Source organism: Pteronotus mesoamericanus, unplaced genomic scaffold, assembly GCF_021234165.1.
Source record: "Pteronotus mesoamericanus isolate MK-2021 breed Mesoamerican mustached bat unplaced genomic scaffold, CSHL_Meso_final contig_2, whole genome shotgun sequence".
NCBI classification, from domain to species: domain Eukaryota; kingdom Metazoa; phylum Chordata; class Mammalia; order Chiroptera; family Mormoopidae; genus Pteronotus; species Pteronotus mesoamericanus.
Genome location: NW_026555084.1, coordinates 31,578,339 through 31,604,695, shown reverse-complemented (window position 1 = coordinate 31,604,695; position 26,357 = coordinate 31,578,339). Strand labels below are relative to the sequence as shown.

The 26,357-nt window shown below is 44.8% G+C and overlaps 1 protein-coding gene across 6 annotated transcripts in view; it reads left to right on the top strand.

The window, feature by feature from the left end:
- The window catches only part of TRRAP (transformation/transcription domain associated protein), a 121,837-nt gene that overhangs the window by 25,204 nt on the left and 70,276 nt on the right, over positions 1-26,357 (top strand). For all 6 annotated transcript variants that reach the window (XM_054568521.1, XM_054568520.1, XM_054568519.1 and 3 more), the window contains exons 13-27: positions 116-194; positions 1,839-2,073; positions 3,224-3,590; positions 3,677-3,774; positions 4,431-4,625; positions 5,314-5,505; positions 7,913-8,078; positions 9,559-9,815; positions 11,542-11,742; positions 17,188-17,339; positions 21,721-21,920; positions 23,120-23,337; positions 23,436-23,633; positions 24,246-24,506; positions 25,216-25,377. In XM_054568521.1, the coding sequence (XP_054424496.1) occupies positions 116-194; positions 1,839-2,073; positions 3,224-3,590; positions 3,677-3,774; positions 4,431-4,625; positions 5,314-5,505; positions 7,913-8,078; positions 9,559-9,815; positions 11,542-11,742; positions 17,188-17,339; positions 21,721-21,920; positions 23,120-23,337; positions 23,436-23,633; positions 24,246-24,506; positions 25,216-25,377 (2,981 nt within the window). The remainder of the gene's footprint in view (positions 1-115; positions 195-1,838; positions 2,074-3,223; positions 3,591-3,676; positions 3,775-4,430; positions 4,626-5,313; positions 5,506-7,912; positions 8,079-9,558; positions 9,816-11,541; positions 11,743-17,187; positions 17,340-21,720; positions 21,921-23,119; positions 23,338-23,435; positions 23,634-24,245; positions 24,507-25,215; positions 25,378-26,357) is intronic.

Sequence of the window (26,357 nt, the reverse complement as noted above, 5' to 3'; positions counted from 1 at the left end):
TCACCCCTTTTCAAACCTGGGTTGTGAACTGACTGGATTGGCTACTGTGCAAGTCCTGTTAAGTAATGTGTATTGGCTTAGTTGGTGATGTGTGCAATGGATATTTGTGTTCTAGAGTTCATTCCTTGCATGGACAAGCTGTTCGACGAATCCATACTAATTGGTTCAGGATATACTGCTCGAGAGACTCTCAGGTATGCAATTAAACTCATGATATCTGGCTAATTAAATGTGAGGGGCAGTTATTCTTGGCACTTGATGTTGGGAGCATTTCAGCAGACATTGGCTGTTGGACCCTCATTCCCACTGGATTCAGAATTGCAGGAATTTTTTGAAATGCCTGAGGTTGCCTTTTATGCTTTAGCTTAAAGGGAAAAATCAGAATAGTCATTTTGATTTTTAACTGTAATAAAACTACGTGACTGGCATTAGTTTTTGTTTTTTGCTTTCTATATAAGTGATTTCTTTTTCATTATAAAAGAATATTTGATAACCTACAAAGAAGAAAGAAAGAGAGGAAACCTTTTTGGTCCTGCACAGGGAGCTCAAGTGATACAAAATATTTTGATATATTTCCTTCTAGTTTTTATTTCTTAGGCATTTTATAAGGTAAATGTAGTTGTGATCATGTTTATTGTTTCTCAAGGAGAAAATAAACATTTAATCTTTATAACATAAAATGAATCAACATTAGTAAAATTTTTGGCTTAAGTAAGGGAGGTGGAATGGAATTTTTGAAAAATAGGCAGAATACTTTGAATATGATGTAGACTGTTCACTGTTTTCTATATATAAGTTATAAAATAGTAAGTAAGAAATCACCTATGACTTGTGGTTGAACCTGCCTGGATTTGGACGTCAGATCATGTCACTCCTGCTGGAAACCCTCCAGTGGCTTCCGGGTTCCTTAGACAGAGACACAGCCGGGCTCTTGGCTGCGGCAGGCGGCTCCCACGGGGCGTGGCCCTGCCCCCACAGCCTGCGGCGGCCGCCCAGGGGCTCCTCCGGGCCGGTCCCACCGGTCCCACCTGCTTGCGTCCCCCATCTGGGAGTTTCCCTGGCTTCTTGCCCCACAGCCCCTTTTTTCTTAATGTCTGTGTCCCTGTCACCTGAAAGGGACACTGCCAGGCTCCCCTTTTCAGAGTGACCCCCCCACCCGTCCGTCTCAGTGCTCCTTTCACACCTCTCACTCACTGATCAACTTACACACTTGATTCTCCCCTAGTGCGTTTCCCCTTCTGTAAATAAGCCTCCTGAGGGTGGGAGCTCTGCTTACTCTGGTCACGGTGGCCTCCCTGGTTGGTGTCCAGCCCAATGTCCTGCCAGTGTCCAACTGTTTAGCGAGTGAAAGCACTTAATAACCCGGACAGTAGTGTTGTATCTATAAAACGGCTCTACCACGGGGTGTGGCAAAAGTTGGTTTACAGCGTTCTTTATGGAAAATAATGCAATAATAATAATACAAGAATAAACTGTGTTTTGCGTACTCACAAGTGTAAACCTCCCTTTTCCCCACTCTGTATATAAGGTATTAATTGATGCATACTGTTTATCTTTGAGCACCAAACCCATTCTGTGCGTGGTAGAGCTCGTATTATTTCTGATCACGGTAAGTTCGTGTGCCAGTGTCACCATGACATGCACGAACTTGGAAAGTAAAGAATGTAAGCAGCGACGTTGGAGTTTCAGCGTGTAGCTGGGGAGACCGGAGCCCTGTAGAGTGTGCTCCACACGCGCTGTCCCGGTGGGGGTGTCCGGGCAGGTGGGGGTGGGTCGCCCTGCAGATGCGGGCCTGCGGGAGGCATGCGACGCGCACTAGTGGAGGCCTCTGCCCGCAGGCCCCTCGCCTACAGCACCCTGGCCGACCTCGTGCACCATGTTCGTCAGCACCTGCCCCTCAGCGACCTGTCCCTCGCCGTCCAACTCTTTGCCAAGAACATCGATGACGAGTCCCTGCCCAGCAGCATCCAGACCATGTCCTGCAAGCTCCTGCTGAACCTGGTCGACTGCATCCGCTCCAAGAGTGAACAGGAGAGTGGCAACGGGAGAGACGTCCTCATGCGGATGCTGGAGGTGCTGGCTCCCGGGGGAGGCCCTGTGCTCTTTTAACCCCGGGCACTTAACCCCGCGCTGCTGAGCTTGCACCAGTGCTTCACTGGCAGGTGGCCGCCAGGTGGCCAGCGTGCGCCCGGGGTTAGACCGCTTTGGTTCCAGTCCCTGTGCCTCGCAGTAACTAGCCAAGTGTCCGCGGGTGGGATGCTGAATGTCTGCTGATTGACTCGTCTTCTAACCGGGGATACTCAGTGTCTGCTCCATAGGGTTGCTGGGAGAGAGGAAACGTCACATGAGGCCTCTCGGCGCAGCACTTTGCAAGGTCCTGAGACGCCACACAGCCAGGTGCTGAATTAGCTGTGGCGGTGGGCGAGGGGTGAAGCGTGACTCCCGCAGCCAGTGGCAGTCATGTGGCCCGTGGGGCAGTCCTAGGCCACACCCAGGCCCTGGCCAGCAGCCCCGTCACCCCGCTGTCCTGAGCAGATTCTGCACGGGTGCCGTGGGGACAGGGAAACCTCTGCAGTAAACAGCGGAGAAGACAGCACACTTTTTTTTCCCTAATTTTAAAAAAATTGATTAATCTGTATTTTACTTTTTATTTTTTATTTTATTGATTTGTTTTTTTAGAGAGAGGAGGTGGGAAAGAAACATTGATTTATTGTTCCACTTATGTATTCATTGGTTGATTCTTTTTTTTCGATTTTTGATTTTATTTTTATTTTTAGAGAGAGGGGAAGGGAGGGAGAGAGGGAAATAAACATCCATGTGAGAGAGAGAAACATCTATTGGCTGCCTTTTGCACGCCTCCAGCTGGGGACCTGGCTCACAACCCAGGCATGTCCCCTGACTGGGAATCGGACCGGCAACACTTTGTTTTGCAGGATGACGCCTAACCCACTGAGACATGCCAGTCTAGGCCAGTGGTTGATTCTTGTATGTGCCCTGACCAGGGATTGAACCGCAACCTTGAAGTATTGGGATGATGCTCTAACCAACTGAACTGCCAGGCCAGGGCAGACGCTCTTTTTTTTTTTTTTTTTTTTAAATACAAAGTAGAATGCCTTTAGCAGGTGGTTTCAGAGGGCTTTTCTTGTCCTGTCTTCTGATGGGGTGGTTGAACTAGGGAAAAGGAATGATTTCTGTCTTCCCTTCCATTTTTTTACCCTGCTAGGTTTTTGTTCTCAAGTTCCACACCATTGCCCGGTACCAGCTCTCTGCCATTTTTAAGAAGTGCAAGCCTCAGTCAGAACTCGGAGCTGTGGAAGCAGCTCTGCCCGGGGTGCCCGCCGCCCCCGCTGCTCCGGGCCCTGCCCCCTCCCCAGCCCCAGTCCCTACTCCGGCCCCACCCCCGCCGCCTCCCCCTCCCCCCGCCACCCCTGTGACCCCAGCCCCCGTGCCTCCCTTTGAGAAGCAAGGAGAAAAGGACAAGGAGGACAAACAGACATTTCAAGTCACAGATTGCCGAAGTTTGGTGAAAACCCTGGTCTGTGGCGTCAAGACAATCACGTGGGGCATCACGTCCTGTAAAGCTCCTGGCGGTAACTCCCCTCCTGAGTCATCTACACAGTGCTTTTCGCAGGGCAGGTTGTATTTGCATTGACTTACTCTGCTGTCTCTTTTCCAGAAGCCCAGTTCATTCCCAACAAGCAGTTACAGCCCAAAGAAACTCAGATTTACATAAAACTTGTCAAATATGCAATGCAGGCTTTAGATATTTATCAGGTAAGGAAGTGCCCTCCAACCAGTCTATTGAATGTGGAAACTACCCCTTAGAATTGCAGATGCCGGTGATTGAGAGCTCTGTTGGTTCGGATGGTCTACCCCCCAGGGGTTTCCAGCCGTTTGTCCTCTGGGCCACACCGGAGGAAGAGTTGCCTGGGGCTACACATTAAATAATTGCAACACGTAATCACGAAACTTACGTTTTAAGTAAATTTACGGTTTTGTGTTGGGCCTCATTCACAGCCACCCAGGGCTGCATGTGGCCCTTGGGCCGCAGGTGGGACGCCCCTGGCAGTGTTCGCATGGGCAGGTTTCCTTTTGGTCTGTAGCACAGCAGTACGTTTATAGTGAGAATTTGTATTTATAAGTGTCCATGTATGTATTTTGGGGGAGGTGGTGTAAATGGAATGTAATAGAAATAAGATTTAAGTTTACTAAATCTGTAATTTGTTCTTTTGGAACACCTAACAAATTTTTTAAATTTTTTTCTAAAATTAAGCTAAGAATAGAGAATTTGAAAGATTTTAGGGAGTAGCATTGATTAGTTAATTCAAGTGCTCTCTTTGAAGAATGCGACTGGCCTGATTAGGTGATGGACTGTGTTCAGAGATGTTTGGTTTTAATCACCGTGGTGTGTTTGCTTTTCCCTGTGCCAGGTCCAGATAGCAGGAAATGGACAAACATACATTCGAGTAGCAAACTGCCAGACTGTGAGAATGAAGGAAGAGAAGGAGGTGTTAGAACACTTTGCTGGTGTGTTCACAATGATGAATCCCTTAACATTTAAAGAAATCTTTCAAACTACAGTCCCCTATATGGTGGAAAGAATCTCAAAGAATTATGCTCTTCAGGTATAAAACTCCTTTTTTATATTCGGATTCTTTGTTTATGTGTTGAATTCTTGATATTCTTGTTTATTTTGAGAATTTTCTATAAGTACTATGTGTAAGAATGTGCTTTTGAAGAAAAATTTAGAGAAATATTAAAAATTTCCCCCAGAATCTCAAAATGCTTTGGACAAAATACCCTCCCTCCCTCCCTCCCTTCCTTCCCTCCCTCCCTTTTTTTGTTATTAAAGATTTTTTATTTTTATTTTTAGTTAGGGGAGGGAAAGAAGAAAGGGAGAGGACCATTGATTGGTTGCCTCTCGTACACCCCGAAACGGGGACCTAGCCCACAAGCCAGGCGTGCGCCGTGACTGGGAATCAAAGTGGTGACATTTCATTTTGCAGGAGGACACCCAACCCACTGAGCCATACCAGTCAGGGCAAGACAAGTTCCTTTCATTAGTAGAAGTTCAGTTTCTGTTCGGTGTAGGTTTTTGGTATTTGATGGTAAGGGTAGAATACCAGATTAAGAACTTGAAGTGAACTGTTCAACTCCAGGTTCAGTAAATCTATTCATTTCTTTTTTCCTTTGGTGTATAATTTCTTGGAGTGTCTGACAGGTTTGATTTTGTATTTTTGGCAAGTTTATTTCTCTTAAAGATGCTTTGGGGAAGGGACTATTTTTTGTCACCTTCTTTTCTTGTTTTGACAGATTGTTGCCAATTCCTTCTTGGCAAATCCTACTACCTCTGCCCTGTTTGCTACAATTCTGGTGGAGTATCTCCTTGATCGCCTGCCAGAAATGGGCTCCAATGTGGAGCTCTCCAACCTGTACCTCAAGCTGTTTAAGTTGGTCTTTGGCTCGGTTTCCCTCTTTGCAGCTGAAAATGAACAAATGCTAAAGGTGAGGCTGACTTAGATCCAAGCAGTACTTTCTTTTAGGGTTTGTTGTTAATTCTTGTTTGCACTTTTGAACAAAAACTGGAATGGCTCTTTTTATATTTGTAAAGTGCTCTTTGAGTTAATAAAATATTTGCTACAAATAAGGGCCAAGTGTGAAAAACATTGCATATATTCTAAGCAGAGCTTAATTTATCTGGTGATTTGGAATGAAAACTTAAGAACACTTAGGACAGGCAGTGGGTGATTATTAATATTGCTGTCAGTAATTTTTTTTTTCAGATTTTTAATTTTATTGATTTTAGAGAAAGGGGACGGGGGCGGGGGGAGGAAATTGATTTGTTGTTTCACTTATTTATGTATTCATTGGTTGATTCTTGAATGCGCCCTGACTGGGGATTGAACCTGCAACCTTGGTGTATCAGGTCAACACTCTTAACAAACTGAGCTACCCTTCCAGAGCCTAATTTATTTTTTTAAATTCAATTTCTTTTTCTGGGTTACAAAAGTGAAGTTAGAAGCACAACATCCTTATTTTAAAAATTAAGTGATGAAAAAAAAATGTAGAAGGGAAAAAATGTCTCTGCTTCCCCCTCATCCAAGGAGCCGCAGCAGCCGTCTTCCACTTGAATTTCGTGTCTTCCGGGCGCTCTTACTCTCCATGGCAGTACAAACACGTTCCATTTCAAGACTGTATTTTTCCCCTTTAAATCAAGAATTCTAATCATTTTGTGTTCCTTAATTAAGATTATCTTGGAGAAGTGTGACTCTAACATTTTTATAGATGACTAATCCTGTGTAATTTGATTTCATCAGTTTGAAACTAGAAAATGGGTAAAAGCTCACTCATGGTTTCATCACCCATCAAAAGCGGCAGATGGCTGAACAAAAACCTTGTAAACTTTCACTTCCACTTATGGCAAAATTTTAATTCCTATAGAAAGTTGAATATTATCACTATTTGAGTTTGAAGAGAGATGTTTCACATGGGGAAGATTTGAAGCTGTAAACAAGATCCATTTTTTCCTAGAATAAAAGTACAGATGGTGTTAAAAAGCAACAGTAATCTGTGCTTTTATGTGATGGTGATGGTTCTCTCAGTTCTTTTAGTTACATAGTAATTTGTTAACAACCTTAACATTGCATTTGTGTTAATATGAAAAAAATATGTTTTTTTAAAAAGAGAGTATTTAATTGTAATATGTCCACATAACTTGGTATTTCAAGTAATTCAGTTTGTGCTGACATTAGATACAACTATACAGAAGTACAACAACAAAAACAAAACCTAATGAGGTAGTCCTGGTCAGGTAGCTCAGTTGGCTAGAGCATTGTCCTGATACCCCAAGATTGTGAGTTCGATCCCTGGTCAAGGAGTGTATAAGAAGCAATCAATAAGTGCAACAAATTAAAAAAAAAAAAACTAATGGGAAGATGTTCAAGAATATATTAAAGAACAAATTCATAGAACTTTTGGTCTAGAGAACACATATATAGTCGATTCTGTGTAATAAATATATCATCCCAGATACAGTAACAGGTTCGGAGCTGTACCAGTGACTATACCAACAGTTTACAATTCATGGTTCACTTTGAATATACCTGCAAAAAAGTGTTGTATTAAATTTAACCTGTCACATGTGAAAACCAGGATTCGAAGTACAAGATTAAAAGCCCAATCTGGATTACAATGTTAATTTAAAATTACTATAAGCTAATAAAGTGCTTTTTGTTAAAGAAATAACCTGTTTTTTAATCAAGTCATCCAAAACCTTACCTTAAATGTCTTCAGAGGCTCTTCCAAACTTATTTTTTTAAAAAGATTTTATTTTTAGAGATAGGGGAAAGGGGGGGAGAAAGGGAGAGAAATATCAATGATGTGCAAGAGGCACTTGGATTGGTTGCCTCTTGCAGGCCCCCAGCTGGGGACCTGGCCTGCAACCCAGGCATGTGTCTTGACCAGGAATTGAACCAGCAACCTTTCAAATTGTAGGCCAGCGCTCAGTCCACTGGGTTGCACCAACGAGGGCCAAACTTCACATTTTTGATTGATAGAGAAGTTTAGTTTCTTTAGGTTTCTTGTTGCATTTAGATTGTTAAAGGAAACGGGGTTCTTTCATCTTGTTTGATTATTTAGTGATCATATTCACAAGAACTGCAGGGCTGACAGAGAGGAACCTATTAAATGCTTTTTTCACAGCTACACTGGTAGAAACCAACTTATATTTAAAAGAAGTGAATTTGAGTCAAATCAAGGTTGGACAGTTCTTGTTTTTTTTTTCCTTCTGGAATAAATTTGTAAGAATTACCTTCTATTTTTGTCTGATTGCAGTGAACGTTTAGCATAGATCTGCAGGGTGTGGACCCTCCTCGATTAGACCCTGTTAACCTGCCTTTCCTCCACCCTGCAGCCCCACCTGCACAAGATCGTGAACAGCTCCATGGAGCTCGCACAGACTGCCAAGGAGCCCTACAACTACTTCCTGCTGCTCCGCGCCCTGTTCCGCTCAATCGGGGGAGGTAGCCATGATCTCCTGTATCAGGAATTTTTGCCTCTCCTTCCCAACCTGCTGCAAGGTCAGAACAACAATTTTAGTTGCTTTTAAAAGCCTCGTGTGCTTGCCTGGGTCTGGCTGATTTTGGTTGCTGGGGTTTATCTTCTGTTCAGGTCTGGGCTCTTCCTTTCTATTCAGAGCTGAATGAGAGTTGGAAGGTTTTAGTTTTCCCAGTTAGGACTTCGTTGTATTTTTATACCATGTGGTGAGCAAGCCTAGAAAGAAAGTTGTTTTTAGTGGTTTTATGAGATCAGGAATCCCTAGATTTGGAAAAGAATCAGAACAAGAAGGGAAAAAGCAAGTTATAAAACTGATAAATTTATATTTTTATTTAGTTGCAAATTTACACAACCATAATTCTGTAATTCCTCTATAGTTACGAGTGCTTTCAAGATAAAGAGCTAAATGGGATCGTGTGTCCATTCAGTGTTTATGGGTATGAACTGATTAGAAACACTATCCTAGGAATTTGTATTTTTGTTAAACGTGAGCTGGTGGCATCTTAGCAAGGGGAAGCCATTTACAACATAGTATAGCCAGGAAACAACTGGGAAATAACTTGGGTATATTAACTGTACATGGTTCTAGGCCCACCAGACAAGGTGCTAAATAATAGTCAGGCTCTATTGTTCATACCTAGCACCATTTCCAGTCAGTCCTCAGCCTGAGCCCTCAGCTCTGCTCAGCCCAATCGCTACCTGCACACTCTCAGCGTCCCTGAGCTCGTCTCTCCCAACCCACGTGTGTGCAGGCAGGTCCCCTTCTGGGCACTCAGCCTCTCCCTCTTCTCCTCCTCCTCTTCCTCCTGTGTGACTCCTTCCATCAGCTGTTCTGCTCTGAGCCCTCGTTAGCCTGCAGTGGTACCTGGGGTGCACCTTGTGTCGGGCTGCCGTCGCACGCTCTCTGTCGACTTGTCTCCCAGGGCGCCGCGAGCCGCTCTTTGCCTGCCTCCTGCCAGCTGGGAAGGAGCTGGGCAATTCTCGGTTCCCCTCTCGCGGAGTGGGGCGGGTGGCTGTGTGAGGAGGAGGGGCTCCTCTATAAAAAGCAGAAGGGAAGCCTTAGTGAAATATTTGTTTTAGAGCGTAGGCATCAACTAACTGGTCTACTGGAAGCTTGAAAAAGGACGTGAGATTGTAAACCTCAAACTGGAGATGAATTTGTCATATCAGAACTTGTGTCTTTAGAGCCGACTTATTAATAGTAAAACATTATTAAAAGGTTGATGTATATTAGTTTTATTTCAAGAGCATAATGTTATAACTTAATTTATAGTAATTATATGCAGTTACTATGACTAGCATAGACAAAAGGCATTGTGGATGCAGTTAAGGGAATAGGTTTAGCTAATTAATATTGTAGTGTGTAAGGAAGGCACAGAAGTTCTTCCTGTCCTCACTTTGATGTGTATGAAAAACTGTGTACGAGTTGTTTTGTGCAGTTAACTCCAGCTGGTGTCTGGAAGGTAACTTCCCGCTGCATGCTCCCCCCCGCCCCGCCATCAGGGCTGAACATGCTGCAGAGTGGCCTGCACAAGCAGCACATGAAGGACCTCTTCGTGGAGCTATGCCTCACTGTGCCCGTGCGGCTGAGCTCTCTCCTGCCCTACCTGCCCATGCTCATGGATCCCCTGGTGTCTGCTCTCAATGGCTCGCAGACACTGGTCAGCCAAGGCCTGAGGACTCTGGAGTTGTGTGTGGACAACCTGCAGCCCGATTTCCTGTACGACCACATTCAGCCTGTCCGCGCAGAGCTCATGCAGGTGAGTCTGGCTCTCCTCAGCTCCAGCAGAGGGCGTCGGGTGCTCGCGTGCCCGGCCTTCACCGAAGATTGTAGGCAGGCAGGCAGTGTCCAGCAGTGACGGCCCCTGTTGAGCTCTCCATGCTCGTTGCTGGACTCTGCGGGATGAAGTGGTGAAGCTTTCAGGTTTGTGCATCTTCTGGCTTGTGAAGAGATGTAAAGACACACTGTGAGTATTGAGTGGCGGCGGGCTTCGCGGTGCTGCCCCCCTTGCTGGAGGCTTTCACAGGTGTCCCGTTCTGGCAGAGCCAATGACTTACAGAGGCAGATGATATGACCGCTAGGGAGATCCTTTCTTTATTCACAGAAGATCTTGAGTTACACAGTAAAGAGATGCAGGTTCCTAAGGGAAGGATAGCTTTCTGCAAACATTTTATGTTTTTTTGTCATTAGAGTTCAAATGTCAGATACCAGGTTTTTCCTTCATGTTTTGCTGCTGTTAATGATTTGTAATGTGGTTGGCAGTTGTCAGAGGTTTGCCTATTACTCATGCGCCCTGTTAGCATAGAGTGTTTGACCCCAAGCTTTATATGATGGGGTCTTAGCGACTCCTGAAGGACAGGAGGCTTCGGACAGAGTAGATTGAAGATGGTAACTTGGAAGCCCTGAGCCAAGCAGGGTGAGGACCACGTGGGAGGAAGCGGTAGGGAGGGCGTCCCTGGCCTCCTGCCAGCCGGTCAGGCAGGCAGCCCCAGGGAGAGACGGGGCCCAGGCTGCTTGTGGAGGTACAGTGACCCCATCGGACAGGCGGCAGGGGCTCCCTGCAGCCCCATCAGCCAGCTCAGTCCACTGAGAACTGGGACGTCAGCCCCTCCTGGGGAGTTAAGCAGACACGTGAGGATTGGGTGGGCCAGGTGGAGGGAAGGGGACTGAAGCAACACCTCTACACAGTCACTAAGGAGAAGCCTCTTTGGACCTATAGGAATGGAAGAGACTTTTGCATTAGAGGAAAGTACCAAGGTTTTATGTTGATTATTGGTAGATCCTAATATTGGGCATTGTTTCAGAAGGTGATTTAAAAAAATATAATAGTGAACTATGATAATTTTCAAGACAGGATAATTTAGCTGGGAAAATGTGGGAAAACAGTTTTTTTTGGAACAGTTGAGTGCATGTGTTCTTTTTACTAATTTTAAGAACGAGATACACCTTATTCCCATAATGCAGGTCTCGGCCTGATCCACGTTTTCCCCTTTTGCCATCCTTTCTAATATGAGATTTGAAATGTATAATTTATATATCATGTTTTGAAGTTACAAAACCTAATGATAGAAGTAAAAACCTGAGAAATCACCATCTAATCCTAGGATGAGAATTTACCAGTAAATTGCATTTTCCTCTACGTTCCTCCCAATCTCATTTTGTAAAGATGCCTAAACTATATATTGCTTAGTTTTCTTGCTTTCGAGCCCTGCAGTAGTTACTGTATGCTACCATTTGTATTTCAGGAGCTTGGAGGAATGTTTATATTTATATTTGCTTTTCTGTAAAGATGTAAACTTTCTCTGGGAGGGCGCGCAAGACCAATAATACTGTTTTTCTCTAAGAAGAGGGACTTGTGTTTGGGGGAGAGGTGTAGAAGGAAGAATTTCTGCTGTATAGTCTTTTATAACTTTTGAATTTTGATTTGTGAACCATGTGAATGCATTACCTTGAAAGGATTTTAATGAAAACATGTTGATTTCTAGGCTTTATGGCGCACTTTACGGAATCCTGCTGATAGCATTTCTCACGTGGCCTATCGTGTACTTGGAAAATTTGGTGGCAGTAACAGGAAGATGTTAAAGGAATCCCAGAAGCTACACTATGTTGTGACTGAAGTTCAGGGCCCCAGCATTACAGTGGAGTTTTCTGATTGTAAAGCATCTCTCCAGCTCCCAATGGAGAAGGTAAATTTGGAAGTCTCTGGTAGCTTCTTAAAGATACTGTGAGTTTCCTTCTAAGAAAGCTAATTTCTTTTTGAAAATACGTGAATAAAGCATGTACTTTTTTTGGGATGGAATTTCTAACTCAAAGAAGAAAGATTATTTTGGGGACAAACTTGGTTGGCCAGGGAGCTTTCGTACCAGCAGGAGGCTAGTGCGGGGGTGTTGCCCCTGAGGCTATGGACTCTTGAGCAGTTTCATCTTTCCTGAGAGACAAGAAGGCGAAACCCTGCCCACGGGGCCCTAAGACTTAGTCTGTTTTGATGCCCAGTGGCCTTTACCTCAACTGTTATGTAGAACTCGCATTAATTCCATTCTGGTTCCTCATCCCCGTGATTCCAGAGGACCTGGTTGTCTCCTGTCCGCTATCTAAACAACCCCTGCTGCTTTTCCTGGCGCCTCAGCCAAATGCGAGCAGCTCTGCGGTTTCTCTCCACGTGCCCTTTAGGACATGTTCATTGCATGAAAAATGAACAGACTGTGTCTCCAGTATCTTTCAGTGTTCCATCCGACTACGTTTGCTTTATCCTCATTGAGAAAACTGTCCTGCCCTGGCTGGGTGGCTCAGTTGGTTGGAGTGTTGTCCTGCCTACCAAAAGGGTATGGGTTTGGTCCCCGGTCAGGGCACATACCTAGTTTGCTGTCAGGGAGTGTACAGGAGGCAACTTACCAGTGTTTCTCTCAGGTTGATGTGTCTGTCTGTCTGTCTCCTCCCTTGCTTTCTAAAATCAGTAAACATATCCTTGGGTGAGGATTGGGTGAGGATATCCTTGGGAGGGGGGAACAAATGTTCCCCCTTCATCTGTTGACCCCTCTCAGTCCTTTGTTACATATGTATTGGTCTACTTAACTGTAGTATACATTGTTGCATTTGAGATTTCCTTCTTACTGTATAACCAGTGTTTTTCCCACTGTACGTTATATATAGCCTTTGTTACTATGTCTTTTCATAACATTTTTCTATCCCTTGTGAACTGGGTATTTTAAAAAGAGTAGGCTTTCACATGTATCTGAGCAGCCCAGTCATTTCATTAAGCCCCTGTCAGCTGAGAGATTTCTGTGCTACTTGCAGATCTGGTCTCAAACCAGCATCCTGTGGCCTGGAACAACTCAAAGCCTTCCTTTTACTCAGGCTAACTCTGTCCTGTCCTGCTGTTCATATTGTAGGACTTGGTGTGCTTACCTGTCTGGATAAGAATTCACTCAGTGAGTTCTGTGATTTCTTTTTTTTTTTGATGTGTTGGGATAACATTGGTTAACAATTATAGAAATTTCAGGTGTACGACTTTATAGTATGACATCTATATGCTCTATTGTGTGCTTACCACCCCCAAGTCTAGTCTCTCTTCATCACCATATATTTGACCCCCTTAGCCTTTTTCGTTCTTCCTCCACCTTCTTCCCTTCTGATGTCCACCATTCTGTTGTCTATATCTATGAGATTTTTTATTTCTTGTTTTTGTTTTATATCCCACATGAGTGAAATCATATGGTTCTTGGCTTTTTATATCTTATTTCACTTAGCATAATACTCTCAAGATCCATGTTGCAAATGGCAGTATTTCATCTATTTAATGGCTGAGTAGTATTCCATTGTATATATGTACCACGTCGTCTTTATCCAGTCATCCATCGAAGGACACTTGGGTGGTTTCCATGTATTGGCTGTTGTAAATAATGCTGCAACTTAGGGGTGTATATATCTTCACAAATAAATGTTTTCAAATTTTTTGGGTAGATATCCAGAAGAGGAATTGATGGGTCATATGGTAACTATAGTCTTAATTTTTTGAGAAATCTCCATACTGCTTTTCATAGTGGCTGCACCAGTTTATATTCCCACTAGCAGTGTATGAGGGTGCTTTTTTTCCCATGTCCTTTCCAACACTTGTTTCTTACCTTACTGATAAAAGCCATTCTAACAGGTGTGAAGTGGTTTCTCATACTGGTTTTGATTTGCATTTTCCTTATAGCTTAGTGATGTTAAGCATATCTCTCCCTGCTCCTTGCCTCCTCCTCCCCTTCCTTTCTTGTTTGTTGATTTGAGAGAGAGAGACACACACACACATTGATGTGAGAGAGAAACATTGATCAGTGGCCTCCCTTATGCTCCCTAACTAGGGGTTGAACCTACAACCCAGATGCCCTGACTGGGGATTGAACCTTCAACCTTGTGGTGTACAGGACAGTGCCCCAGCCAACTGAGCCGACCAGCCAGGGCTGCTTATTTTTCTAATCAGATTTTTTTTTTTTTTTAATTGTTGATTTGGATGAGTTCTTTACATATTTTGGATGTTTACCCCTTACTGGAGGGATTGTTTGCAAATAACTTCTTCCATTCAGTTGGTTGCCCTTTTGTTTGGTTGATGGTTTCTTTTGCTGTGTAGTCTCATTCATTTTTTCTTCGATTTCGTTTACGTTTAGGATCAAGTTCACAAAAACCCCTCTCAGACTAAGGTCCTTAGGTTTAGTGGCTGTGTTTTCTTTTTTGTATTTTATTGTTTCAAATATTATAGTCAAGTTTTTAATTCATCTTGTGTTAATTTTTGTGTCTGGTGTCAGATGGCAGCCTACTTTCATTCTTTTGCATGTGGCTTTCCAGTTTTCTCATTACCATTTGTGGATAAGACTTTTTTCTCTACTTTATGTTTTTGGCTCCTTTGTTGAAAATCAGTTGCTCGTATATGTGTGGTTTAATTTCTGGGCTCTCAATTCTGTTCCATTGGTCTGTGTGTGTTTCTGCCAGTACGATACTGTTTTGATTACTGTAGCTTTGTGATATAATTTGAAGCCAGGGAGTGTGATATCTACTGCTTTGTTCTTTTTTCTCTCAGGATTGCTTTGGCTATCTGGGATCTTTTGTGGTTCCATACAAATTTGATGATTTTTTTATTTTAAATATTTCTTTGAAAACTGCCATTTGGATTTTGATAGGGATTGCATTAAATCTGTATGTTCCTTTAAGTATTATGACCATTTTAACAGTGTTAATTTTTCTAATCCATCAACACAGAACATCTTTTCATTTTTTTACGTGGAACATCATTTCTTTATGTCGTCTTTAATTTCTTTCAACAGTGTCTACAGTTTTCAGTGTATGGGTCTTTTGTTCAGTTTGCCTCCTTTGTTAAGTTTATTCTTAGGTATTTCATTCTTTTTGTTTTATTAGGATTGTTTTCATTCTTTCTGCTGTTCAGTACATAGGAATGCAACAGATTCTTGTATATTTATATTATATCCCTCAACTTTACTGTATTTGTTTACCTTTTCTAATTGTTTTTTTCCTGTGGTGTCATTAGGGTTTCTATATATAGAATTGTGTCATCACGAAGAAGTTTTACTTCTTCATTCCCAATTTAGATGCCTTTATTTCTTCTTCTTGCCTAGTTGTTCTGGCAAGGGTGTCCAGCACTCTGTTGAATAGTCGTGTGGTGACTGGGCACTCTTACCTTGTTTCTGAGCTCTCAGTTTTTCGCCATTGGGCATGATGTAGGCTGAGGGTTTTTCATACCTACCGTTCATGTTGAGGTACTTCTATACCCACTTTAAGTCATAAAGAGTCTATACCCACTTTTTTAATCGTAAATGGATGTTGTATCTTGTCAGGTGCTTTTTCTGTGTTTATTGATGAGATCATTTTTGTCTTTTATTTTGTTAGTGTGGTGTAACACATTGATTGATTTGCAGATGTTGAATCATCCCTGCATTCCTGGAATGTACCCCATTTGTGATTTTTTAAGAAACCAGACTTGACTAAATTTGGGAGGAGGGATACCCCTTGTGGGTACTTGCCAGTTCAGAGTTGTTTTCTGTCATCTCTTAGCCCAGCTGTGCCCCCACTCCCTTGAGCACATGCCACTGTCCCCGACCCTCTCCCAGCTCCACCCCCTAGGTCAGTGTCGCCTCCTCTAAACTGCGAGGGTAAAATGCAATCTCAGCCTCTCGTCCAAAATCTTATCAAAATGTTTGCCAGGTACACGCCACTTTCCTTCTAAGAGGATACAGACAACTAAAATTCTGCCTTTACGTTGAAAATCGCTATGATGAGCTTCCTGTGTCTGTAGCATGTTCTCACATTTTAGATAACCTCTTTAAGTTGGGGTTCTGTTTGCTTTAGCTCTGTCAGTGGCAAGGTCGATGATTGGTAGTGAAAACTAAGGCATCTGACTTTTATTTGATGTCTGCATAGATAAGCAGAGCAAGAAAATTTCTTTAGAAGTTGTTTTTTCCCCAAAGCAGCTAAAGCATGGGGGACCCCAGGGTTTGAAGAGGGGCTTCCACCACCCCCTGGATGAGTGTGGAAACCCCACGGTGCCTGTGGAGCTCCTTTGCCAGCAGGCGGTGCCCTCAGGGCCTGGCACAGCCCGTAAGCCGAAGCAGCCGACTAGCGGATGGGGTGAGCGGCGAGGCCAGGCCCAGGGCTGTGTGTTCCCGTTCGGCGGTGCTGCGTCAGGCCTGCTCTGCGGTCCTGTGTTCTCTTCAGTGGGTAATTGGCTCGTAGCTCACACCGATTCCCAAAAACAAAATTTCTAAAATTATCCTCACATTACTGATTACCTGGTAATGACCAGATCAGAAGCAGTAGGAGAAACGATAGTTCCCTAGTGCCCAGAAGAACTCGGGCACGCAGCTGGCCACGTGGTGAGGAGCCGTGTCACCCCCTGAGTGGCCGCATCACGCTCTGAGCGGCTGTGTGTGCTTTGTCTCCTGGCTGGGCCGTGAGTGCAGAGCCCTGTCCGGCGGCTCCCTCTCTGGCTCCTCACACAGAGCCCTGATAAGTCTTTAACCTTTGACACAGATCAGGTCTTTGATATTTATGTATATAATTGTCATTAAATTAATATCTTGGTTAAAGTCTTTAAATTATTATTTTTTGTGTGATTGTGCCTCCCCTGCCTTCCTGGTCAACCTCATTGAAAAGAAAAGGATAAAAATATGAATGAGTGTTGCTGTGCAGGTTTTCTGAAAAAATGGTGTAAAACTTTCTCTTTTAAAGAGCGGTTTAGTGAAAACTTGGGAAAGTTGTCTTTTAGTTTTGAACTTAGACACAGGAAAGTCTGCAGAAAGTTCATTATTCTCACGAGGACCTTGATATGTCTGCAGATGACTCAGAATCTAGTGTAATCCAGCACATCGATCACAAGGGGCCTTCTGAGCTCACTTAATTTCTGGAATCTCCCATTGGCTATTTAAGCACAAAATTAGTGAACTCCACTTTACATTTTAGCATGAACCGTGCAGTTCCTTTTAAAATATTTCTGTGTGGTGAGTACCTGCTAGCTGTGTGGCCCACTGTGCTCCCTTCAGGAGGAACACACATTAAGGTTCTTTTGGGTGCTGCAGATGCTGTTGGTGAAAGCCTTTCAAAGCCATGTGATTCGATACAAACTGTTGTCTTTGTTGTCGTAGGCCATTGAAACTGCGCTGGACTGCCTGAAAAGTGCCAACACTGAGCCCTACTACCGGAGGCAGGCGTGGGAGGTGATCAAGTGCTTCCTGGTGGCAATGATGAGTCTAGAGGACAATAAACATGCTCTCTACCAGCTCCTTGCACACCCTAAGTATGTTGGTAATTTAATTCTTTGCAGTTGGACATACCTTGCTTCAGGAATGAGGGATGGAGAGGACCTCCCAAATTCCTTAGTGTTATGAGTATGTTCCTTCAGGTTAGGAGAATGACATGTTACTGCCTGGTAATGCTTCTGTTGGCATTTAGAGAAAATAGAAAGGAGAACTTGGGTGCCTGGGTGTTAGAGCCTGTCTCCACTGTGGTCTGCCTCTGTGATAGGCTCCTCGTTAGGCTGAGAGTTTCAAGAACCAAGGCTTGTACTCCTTGCTCTCCCTTCCGCTTACGGTTACATTCACAGTGCCTGTCACGTGATGCACATTCAACAGATCTTTTGCTTTTCCAGTCTATGGTGACACTTTCTCCAAATATTTCTAGTGATATTTGCGTGTTGTTCCCGCAGTTTAGGCTGTGGTTGCCCTGGAGGCGGGAGTGGGATTGACTCTCCAGGGTGATGTGATGGTCGCACAGCCGCAGAAATTGAAACTCATTGAACTGTATAATTAAAATAAGTGAATCCTGTGGCATAGAAATGGTACCTCAGTAAAGCTGTTAAAAATCATAATAGGAAAGAACAAATGTCAAATTGAGCTAAATACTTGTTTTAAAAATGAGAAAAAATTTAAAAAAGTAAGCAAAAAAAAGGATGAGAGGAAATGAACAAAAGGAAAACATGCAATAGAATGCAATCAATTCAAAAGTCGATTCTTTAAAACCATAATATAATGGAAAAGCTTTTGGCAAGAGTAAAGAGGAGAGTCAAGTTTCTTTCCTTCCTTCCTTTCTTCGCGTGAAGAAGAGAAGGCACAAATAACCAGTATCAGAAACAAAAAGATGGTGGCAATCCACATGTTTTTGATATTAAAAACAGTTGTGAGCTACTACTATGCTCAATAAGGTTTTAAATTTCAATTAAATAGGCGAATTCGTAGAAAAATAGGGTAATTATTTGGCCTTGTGAAATCTTTTGTGGCATTGACATTTTCGGAAAATATAGACCAGTTTACGTTACAGAATTTCCCTAGTGAGGGTTCGCCTGTGTTTCCATGATTAGATTCAGATTGTGCTTGTCCAGTGGAACCCCCTCGCACCCCAAAACGTGTTCTCACAGGCACACTCGGGACTGTGGGATGTCGGCCCTCCCGTGGGTGAGAGTGTGGCTGGCCCTGCGTGTGCTGTCAGGTGGTTGTTTCACTGTTGGTGGTTCGTAAGTAATTGGTGGGAAGTAATGTAAATACCCTGTTTGCCACCAGGATTTAATAAATGGTTGTAACATTTATTGATGATGCAGTCCTGGTTCAAGTATTGGTATGATGACTACAAAATGGTGGTTTTCTTTCTTTTTAACAACTTTATTGAGGTATGCTTTATAAATCCAAAATTCATGTACTTCAAGTGTTACAATTTAAAAACCTGTAGTACTGTTGCATATGTAAATCAGATTTAGAACATTTTCATAGCCCCAGAGAGATCCCTCAGTGTCCATTTACAGTTCACCCCCATTCCCAGCCCCAAGCAAACATTAATCTACTTGGTGTCTCTGTAAACCTGCCCTTTCTGGACACTTTATACAGATGGGACCCATACAGTGTGTGGTCTCTTGTGTTGGGCGTCTTTCACCTGGCATGATGCCTTTGAGGCCCATCTGTAATGTACAGTTTGTCAATAGTTTGCTCCTTTCTATTGCTGTACGGATCTCAAATGCTGATTTCCTATCCTTAGTTTCCATTTTTTGTTTTTTTTTAAAGGTTTTATTTATTTCTAGAGAGAGGGAAAGGGAGGGAGAGAAACGTCAATGTGTGGTGGCCTCTCGCGCTCCCCCTAACTGGGGACATGGCCCGCGACCAAGGCATGTGCCCTGACTGGGAATCGAGCCGACTTGGTTTGTAGGCTGGCACTCAGTCCACTGAGCCTTACCAGCCAGGGCAGTTTCCATTTTTTGTAAAGTTAAGGGCATTTCCTTCTTTTTAAATATTTGTTTATAGCAATCCAGGCTCATGGATGCTCATTTTATTTAATATCTGACAATTGGTTATTTAGTTCGATTGCCAAACTGTCCAGGTTTAATCAGTGAGAGCCCCCCTGCCTGGCTCTTGTCTTCGTGTGACGTGTCCCCATCAGTTTTGAGCAGTTCTTTTCGAGCTCAACAAGGTATTGCTGGCTCACCTGGCTCCTTCTCTCCCCCAGCCTTGGCCTCACCATTCCCCGGGAGGGGACGGGGGCTCCGTGCAGCAAGGAACAGAGGTCCCGGTCTCTTTGCTGCGATGTGCCCACTGCTGTTGGGGTGTTCCTGTTTCTAAGTCTTTCAGTCAAATTTTATTATTGACCATTTAATTTATTTTTTCACTATATTTTTTTCCATGACCATTTATCCCCCTTATGCCCTCTTCCACCTCTGCCCACCCCCACCTCCTTTCAGGCGGATTTTTGGTAAACAGAAGTTCATGATTGATACCTTTTTAAATTTTGTGTAGTACTTTTCATATCATTTGTAAGGACTTGTTTACCACATACTAGCCATGAAGACACTCTTGTGTATTATCTTTTAAAAGCTGTATAATCTGGTCTTCACATTTTGATCTTGAACCTCTTTAGAATTGATGGTTGTGAACAGTGAGGAGTAGGGGTCTGCTTTTATTTTTGGCCCCCTGGATATCTGCTGTCCGTTTATTACAAAGACCATCCTTTCTCTGTCTCTCTGCATTTTCGCTGCTCTCACAGACTAAGTATCGTTCTGGTGCCAGGCATTGCTCAAGGTTCATGTACAGGACGGCATCCTAGCATTGAAGGAACTCACATTCTAGTTGGAGAGAAGACAATGAGCAGAAAGAAGTAAATGTGTAATGTTTCAGTCACAGCAAGTGCTTTAAAGCATATCAGGCTAAAACCGCGATTTTCATTTCGTGTGCTGTGCTGCAAGAGTGATTGAAACATGCAGGAGCTCACTATTTTAGTCAGGGACACTGACCTCTTTCCCTTTCTGTTGTCAAAGAGTGACAACAGCCAGTACAACAGTAGCCGTCCAGTGTGAATGAATGTAACTTATACCATTTTTTTGGTCAGATCAGCAAAAAATATATTTTTGGTGTGCAGCAGAACTTGGGTAATTAATTCCCATGTGCCGTAAGTTGAAGAAGGTTGAAGCTCGCTGGGCTAAGGGGATGGGTGTCCAAAGGGCAATTTAATACAGAGGGTGGCCAGAGAAGCCCTCTTGGAGGAGCAGGTGATGTGGAACAGGTCACGGCGCAGTCTGAAGGAGGAAGCTGTGACAACCTCCAGAGGTGGCTCAAGGATGCAGGGACAGAGGCCGCCCTAGGGGCTCCGCAGCCCAGGGCTGCTGGGGCGCACTGGCCGGCAGGGAGAAGTGCGTGGGGCAGGGCCTCAGGAGGACGCAGTGAAGACCTTGGGTCTTGCCCCCAGTCTTACGTGAAGTGGATGAAAGGGGCTAACTTTGGCCGGCTGGCTGCAGGGTGTCTTGGCTTTAAGCCAAACTGCTGGGGCGTTGGGGTCTTCGGGTCTTGGGGAGAAGCAGGTTGGGGAGGATACAGGGAATCAGGCATCTGTGCTGGGCCCTTCGACCCCAGTGGCATTTTAAGGAGCATTGCGATGAGTGAGAGAAGACCTGAGAAGACTTCCGCTCTGTTTGAAGCTGTCATGTGTGGTAATGAAGGGCCTTTGTGTATCTCAGCAGCTTCAGAGGCAGAGCCAGAGAGCTAGTGGGAACAACGAGGGGTGAATTTCTTGTCATAGAAAGAAAGTTCTATTATCTGGAGCTATTCAAATGTCAAAGAAATTAATAATTTTAAAAATACTGAGGACTGTTTCTTATCCTTGTGTTTGATGTCTGCTTCCCTCCCTCTGCCCGCTTGGGTTCTAGTTAATTTCATGTATTTGAATTGGCAGTAAGTGCTTTATCAATGAGCTCCATAGCCCTGTTTGATTCTGTACCCATGGTTTGATTTTTAACGTATAACAGATGTATAGCTGCCTTTAAGTAATAGCCTTTTCATCCCTATTTGATCATGTTACTTCTTAGAATTTGGCTTAATTATAAAAGATCAAATTTAAACATCAACCTAAAATTGGAAAGTTATAAAAATATTGAATCTGCTGGCATTTTGTAATTTACCTCTTGGGTCATTGCTGTGCTCATATCAGGTAGAACATATTTGGTGTCTCATGAACCATTGGTTGTAAGTGATCGTAATGAAACTCATCATGTTTGATTCCCAGTGTTGCCGAAATGAAAGCAGAGAAATTCACTTGCTCAGGCCTATCTGAATAGGAGGAAGGTGGGCAGGTTGAAAATAAGTCATAGTGGAATTGTCAGCTCAGGACCTGGGCGTTGTGACGATGGATTTAATTGTGTCTTTCAGCTTTACAGAAAAGACCATACCTAATGTCATCATATCGCATCGTTACAAAGCACAAGACACTCCAGCACGGAAGACGTTTGAGCAGGCCCTGACCGGGGCCTTCATGTCTGCTGTCATTAAAGATCTCCGGCCCAGCGCTCTGCCCTTCGTCGCCAGCCTGATCCGCCACTACACGATGGTGGCAGTCGCCCAGCAGTGCGGTGAGTGGGGCAGAGCGAGTGGTTATGGGACTTCTGTAGAGTGCGTCAGAAACTTGGTCCGAACCTGGTGGTGGTTCAGAGTTGAGTTTGGCTGATTGATTTTTGGCCTTTGTTTTCTAGTTTTCCACTTAATTACATTGAGAAAGATCATTGGTATTTCAGTGATGGGTGCTGTATTGTGAAAATTGTGGGATGCCTAAAGCACTCAGTTCGCATTTACACTCCTTGCTGACTTTCCCCCGTGGCATCGTTTTCCTATTGCCTCTGCTGCCCCGCCAGCCCCCCCGAGGCTGTTTTACAGCCCTCGTCTCTGCTCCTGGGGTGAACTCTGCTCCCCTTCCTTGTCGGGATCAGCCTCTTGCCTGTGCTGCAGGAGTTCTCAGGCTCTGGTGGTGAAGGACTGGTTTTGTCTCCTTGGCTGTATTCCTGACCCGCTGCAGACTGGTGCTTTTGTAGAAAACATTAATAATGTCACTGCTTTGCAAGTTTCTGAACACACTCAAGTTTATAGCGCCTCCTGACCGGCGCTGGTCAGTGGACACGCTTGAGCAGCACCCCTCTTGCCTGTGTGCCCAGCCCCTGCCCAGGGACCCCCGAGCGGCGCTCTGGGAGCACTGCAGGGCGTGGCGCCCTCTCCCTTTGACCTCTTGGCCTAAACAGTCAGTGCTGTGCAGTTGAGCACTCAGATTGTTTCCTCTGCGTTAACGTTAACTTCCCAGCAGTAAGGTCGATAGCTCCCTTCTTGCTGGTGCTGGGCACCCTTGAGGCATTAATTAGTAATAGTGCTGGCAGCTAGGTCTCTTTCTGTGTGTTGTGTATCACAGCTGGATGCTGTTGCTTTTTATTGTCATTTGAATGTCAGGAATGTCTGGAGGGCAACCTGTAGTCATTCCTGTGCTCTGCCCCTTGGCCTATTTAATGATTTTTAAAAAGATAACTGATGGTGGGTCTCATTTTAAATTAATACATTTTTGATTTATGACTGACAGAATCTGAAAATAATAACAGTGTAATGGGAAACATTCAGAAAAATTACCTTAGTGTGAATCAGACCATTTAGCTTACAAATAAATGCAGTTTAACAGAAGTTGGTCTGTCGAGTTCTTGACCTCAAAGAAAAGAAGGAGGTACCTCCCAGTTGAGGGACAAGAACACTGCATGTGTGCGCTCACCTCTCACGCCCCTGCGCTCTCCTCCAGGTCCCTTCTTGCTACCTTGCTACCAGGTGGGCAGCCAGCCCAGCACAGCCATGTTTCACAGTGAAGAAAACGGGTCCAAGGGAATGGATCCCTTGGTTCTCATTGATGCCATAGCTATTTGTATGGCGTACGAAGAAAAGGAACTCTGCAAGATCGGGGAGGTGGCTCTCGCTGTGATATTTGATGTTGCAAGTATCATCCTGGGCTCGAAGGAGAGGGTGAGGACGCATTGAAGAGCGTTGTCTCTTTGGGGGGTGTTTTTGCTAAGGGAGAGCAGCAGCGGCACATCAGGTGTGCGTGTTTGTGTTTCCCTCAGGCGTGCCAGCTGCCCCTGTTCTCCTACATTGTGGAGCGCTTGTGTGCGTGTTGTTACGAGCAGGCCTGGTATGCGAAGCTGGGGGGCGTGGTGTCCATTAAGTTTCTCATGGAGCGGCTGCCTCTCACCTGGGTTCTCCAGAACCAGCAGACATTCCTCAAAGCCCTGCTCTTCGTCATGATGGACTTAACCGGAGAGGTAGGTGAGGGGTGGCTCCAGCCTCACCAGGCCGTCCCCAGGAGCCGGTTTACCGGGAGAGTGATAGCATGAGCCAACTCTCAAATTTGCTCTCTTGAAAGCTGAGGTTCCGTGACAGGGTCTCTAATAGAAGGACAGATAGAACCTCTCTAGCTGCTTTCTCTGGTTACCACACAGCTATCTGCCCTCATAAGGAACAGCCAGAAGCCTGTGAGGGGAACTGCTGCTCTGCCATGCCCTGGGGCTGGGTGGTGCACACGCTCCACCTGCACCTACGGAAGCTGCGCTCTTCCTGAACCCGTGTGCCCCTGTAATCGATCAAACAGACTGTGGTGGGCATTGCCAACTTATCTCTTTGGTAAATACAAAGATCACGCCTACATCCACATTCTCTTTTCTGAATGACAAACAGGAAATACGTGTAAGAATGTGATTTAGCTGCTGAAGTACCTAGTGGAGGTTTGAAGTAGTCGCATTAAATTAGCTGGCGTGAGGGACGTGGGCCCCCCAGTCTCCCCCAGTGACAGTGTTTGTGGCGGGCAGGTTGTGCGGGAGATGTGGGTGCCCTGGGCAGCTGTTCCCGTTCCCATCTAAGGAGTCGCTGGCCTGCAGGTTTCCAACGGGGCAGTTGCCATGGCCAAGACCACCCTGGAGCAGCTCCTGATGAGGTGTGCGACACCTTTGAAAGACGAGGAGAGAGCAGAAGAGATTGTGGCCGCTCAGGAAAAGTCTTTTCACCACGTGACGCATGACTTGGTTCGAGAAGTCACCTCTCCAAATTCCACTGTGAGAAAACAAGCTATGCATTCACTGCAAGTGTTGGCCCAGGTCACTGGGAAAAGTGTGACAGTGATAATGGAACCCCATAAAGAGGTGAGATTTCTGTCACCAGAACTAGGGTAACGAGCAAGATTTCTGAGGCTTTCTTCCTTTCAAATCTGAGCTGTAGAGGATACATAATTTACAATTTTGTGTCCACTTCACAGAGTACTGTTTATATATGCTGTTTTTGACCTCAGCTATGCAAAGAGCAATGTGTGTATTAATGGTGGCTATATTGGTAATTGTCAGTGTCAAGAGAACAGAAGGTTGGTTTCCTGGGTCTGTACAGCACAGTCTGGTGTGTGTGTTTTAGGAGCAACTCTGGAGCCTTAGGAATGTATTGGACATCCACCAGTTGGAGCCCATGAAATGTATTCCCTGTCACCTATCTAAAAGACATTTGTCATAACCTGTCATCTCTTATGGTTTCGTTGTTGTGTTTTTTTTTTTTGAAATAAATATTTTATTTATTTATTTTTAGAGAGAGGGGAAGGGAGGGAGAAAGAAAGGGCGAGAAACATCAATGTGTGGTTGCCTCTCAAGCACCCCCTCCTGGGGACCTGGCCTGCAACCCGGGCATGTGCCCTGACTGAGAATCTAACCGGTGGCCCTTTGGTTTGCAGGCAGGTGCTTAGTCCACTGAGCCATACTAGCCAGGGCATGGTTTCTAAATTGATAGTTGTTTTATAGTATTTTGATGAGAGGCATTTGCTTTTCAAGGGGCAGGCGGTCAGTGGTGCTTCCTCCTTGCCTTTCCTAGGTCCTCCAGGATATGGTCCCACCTAAGAAGCATTTGCTCAGACACCAGCCTGCCAATGCGCAGATTGGCCTGATGGAGGGGAACACGTTCTGTACCACATTGCAGCCCAGGCTCTTCACAATGGATCTTAACGTGGTGGAGCATAAGGTGTTCTACACAGAGGTAGGGGGGTGGTGGTGCGCATGGTGTGGATGGTGATGACGTGTGTCTGGTACCCTGTCTCTGTGTGCGAAGACTGGTCAGGCAGCATGCAGAGAAGGCCTGGGAGGTGACCGCAGGTAACCAGCCGCAGCCTGGCCCAGCATTCTGCGCTCGTGTGTTACGTGCGGGCCTGGAGCAGGTGGACCTGGTGACTGCAGACAGATGTTCAGCAGAATGTGGGTGTTTCCTGAGTCCTTCGAACTCTGTCCGCTCTCTACAGGGCGCCTTGCTCTTCAGGCCTTTCAGGGTGTAATCTAGGGCTAAGACTACCAGCCACGTTAGTTGTGGTCCCATCAGGTAGTGCCCACAGTAAGAAAGCACGGAGCCAGCTCACTGAATTTAGTAATCGCTTGGCTGTGCTGTGTGCTTTTGAGGACTTCCTTCATGCTAGTGCCCGCTGTGGCTCTGGCATCTTGAAGGTGCAGACACCGGGCCTGGGGTTTGCTGTGCACCCGAGGCCACAGCAGGGAAGCTGTGGGCCTTAAGTGGGAACCACGACTGTTACTTTAGAGCCTGGGTCCTAATCACTACCCTATCCTGCCAGCTTCTCATGCTGTTCAGTGAATTTGACTGGCCCTTTGACTCAAAATAATGGTCAGAGGCAGATGTTACCTTGCAAGTGTTTGTCACTGTTAATTTTCCAGTGTGTGGTGATACTAGACAGTAATAAACAAACTTCAGATACAGTCAGATTATAAGCATTAATTCTTAGATACAGGACTGAGCAACTGATCAGGCCCAATCTGAAGTTTCTGTAAGACATACGTCACACTCCTGGTGGCAAGGCATCGTCCTGAGGAAGCACACCTGTCCTAATCCACGCTTGGGCTGAATTTCCAATCACGACACTGTACCTTTTGGTTCTTTAAGTCCTGTGTGTTTAGTTGGACATAGGGTCATTTGATCCTGTGGTCTGGTTTTGGTCATTTATATCTTATGTC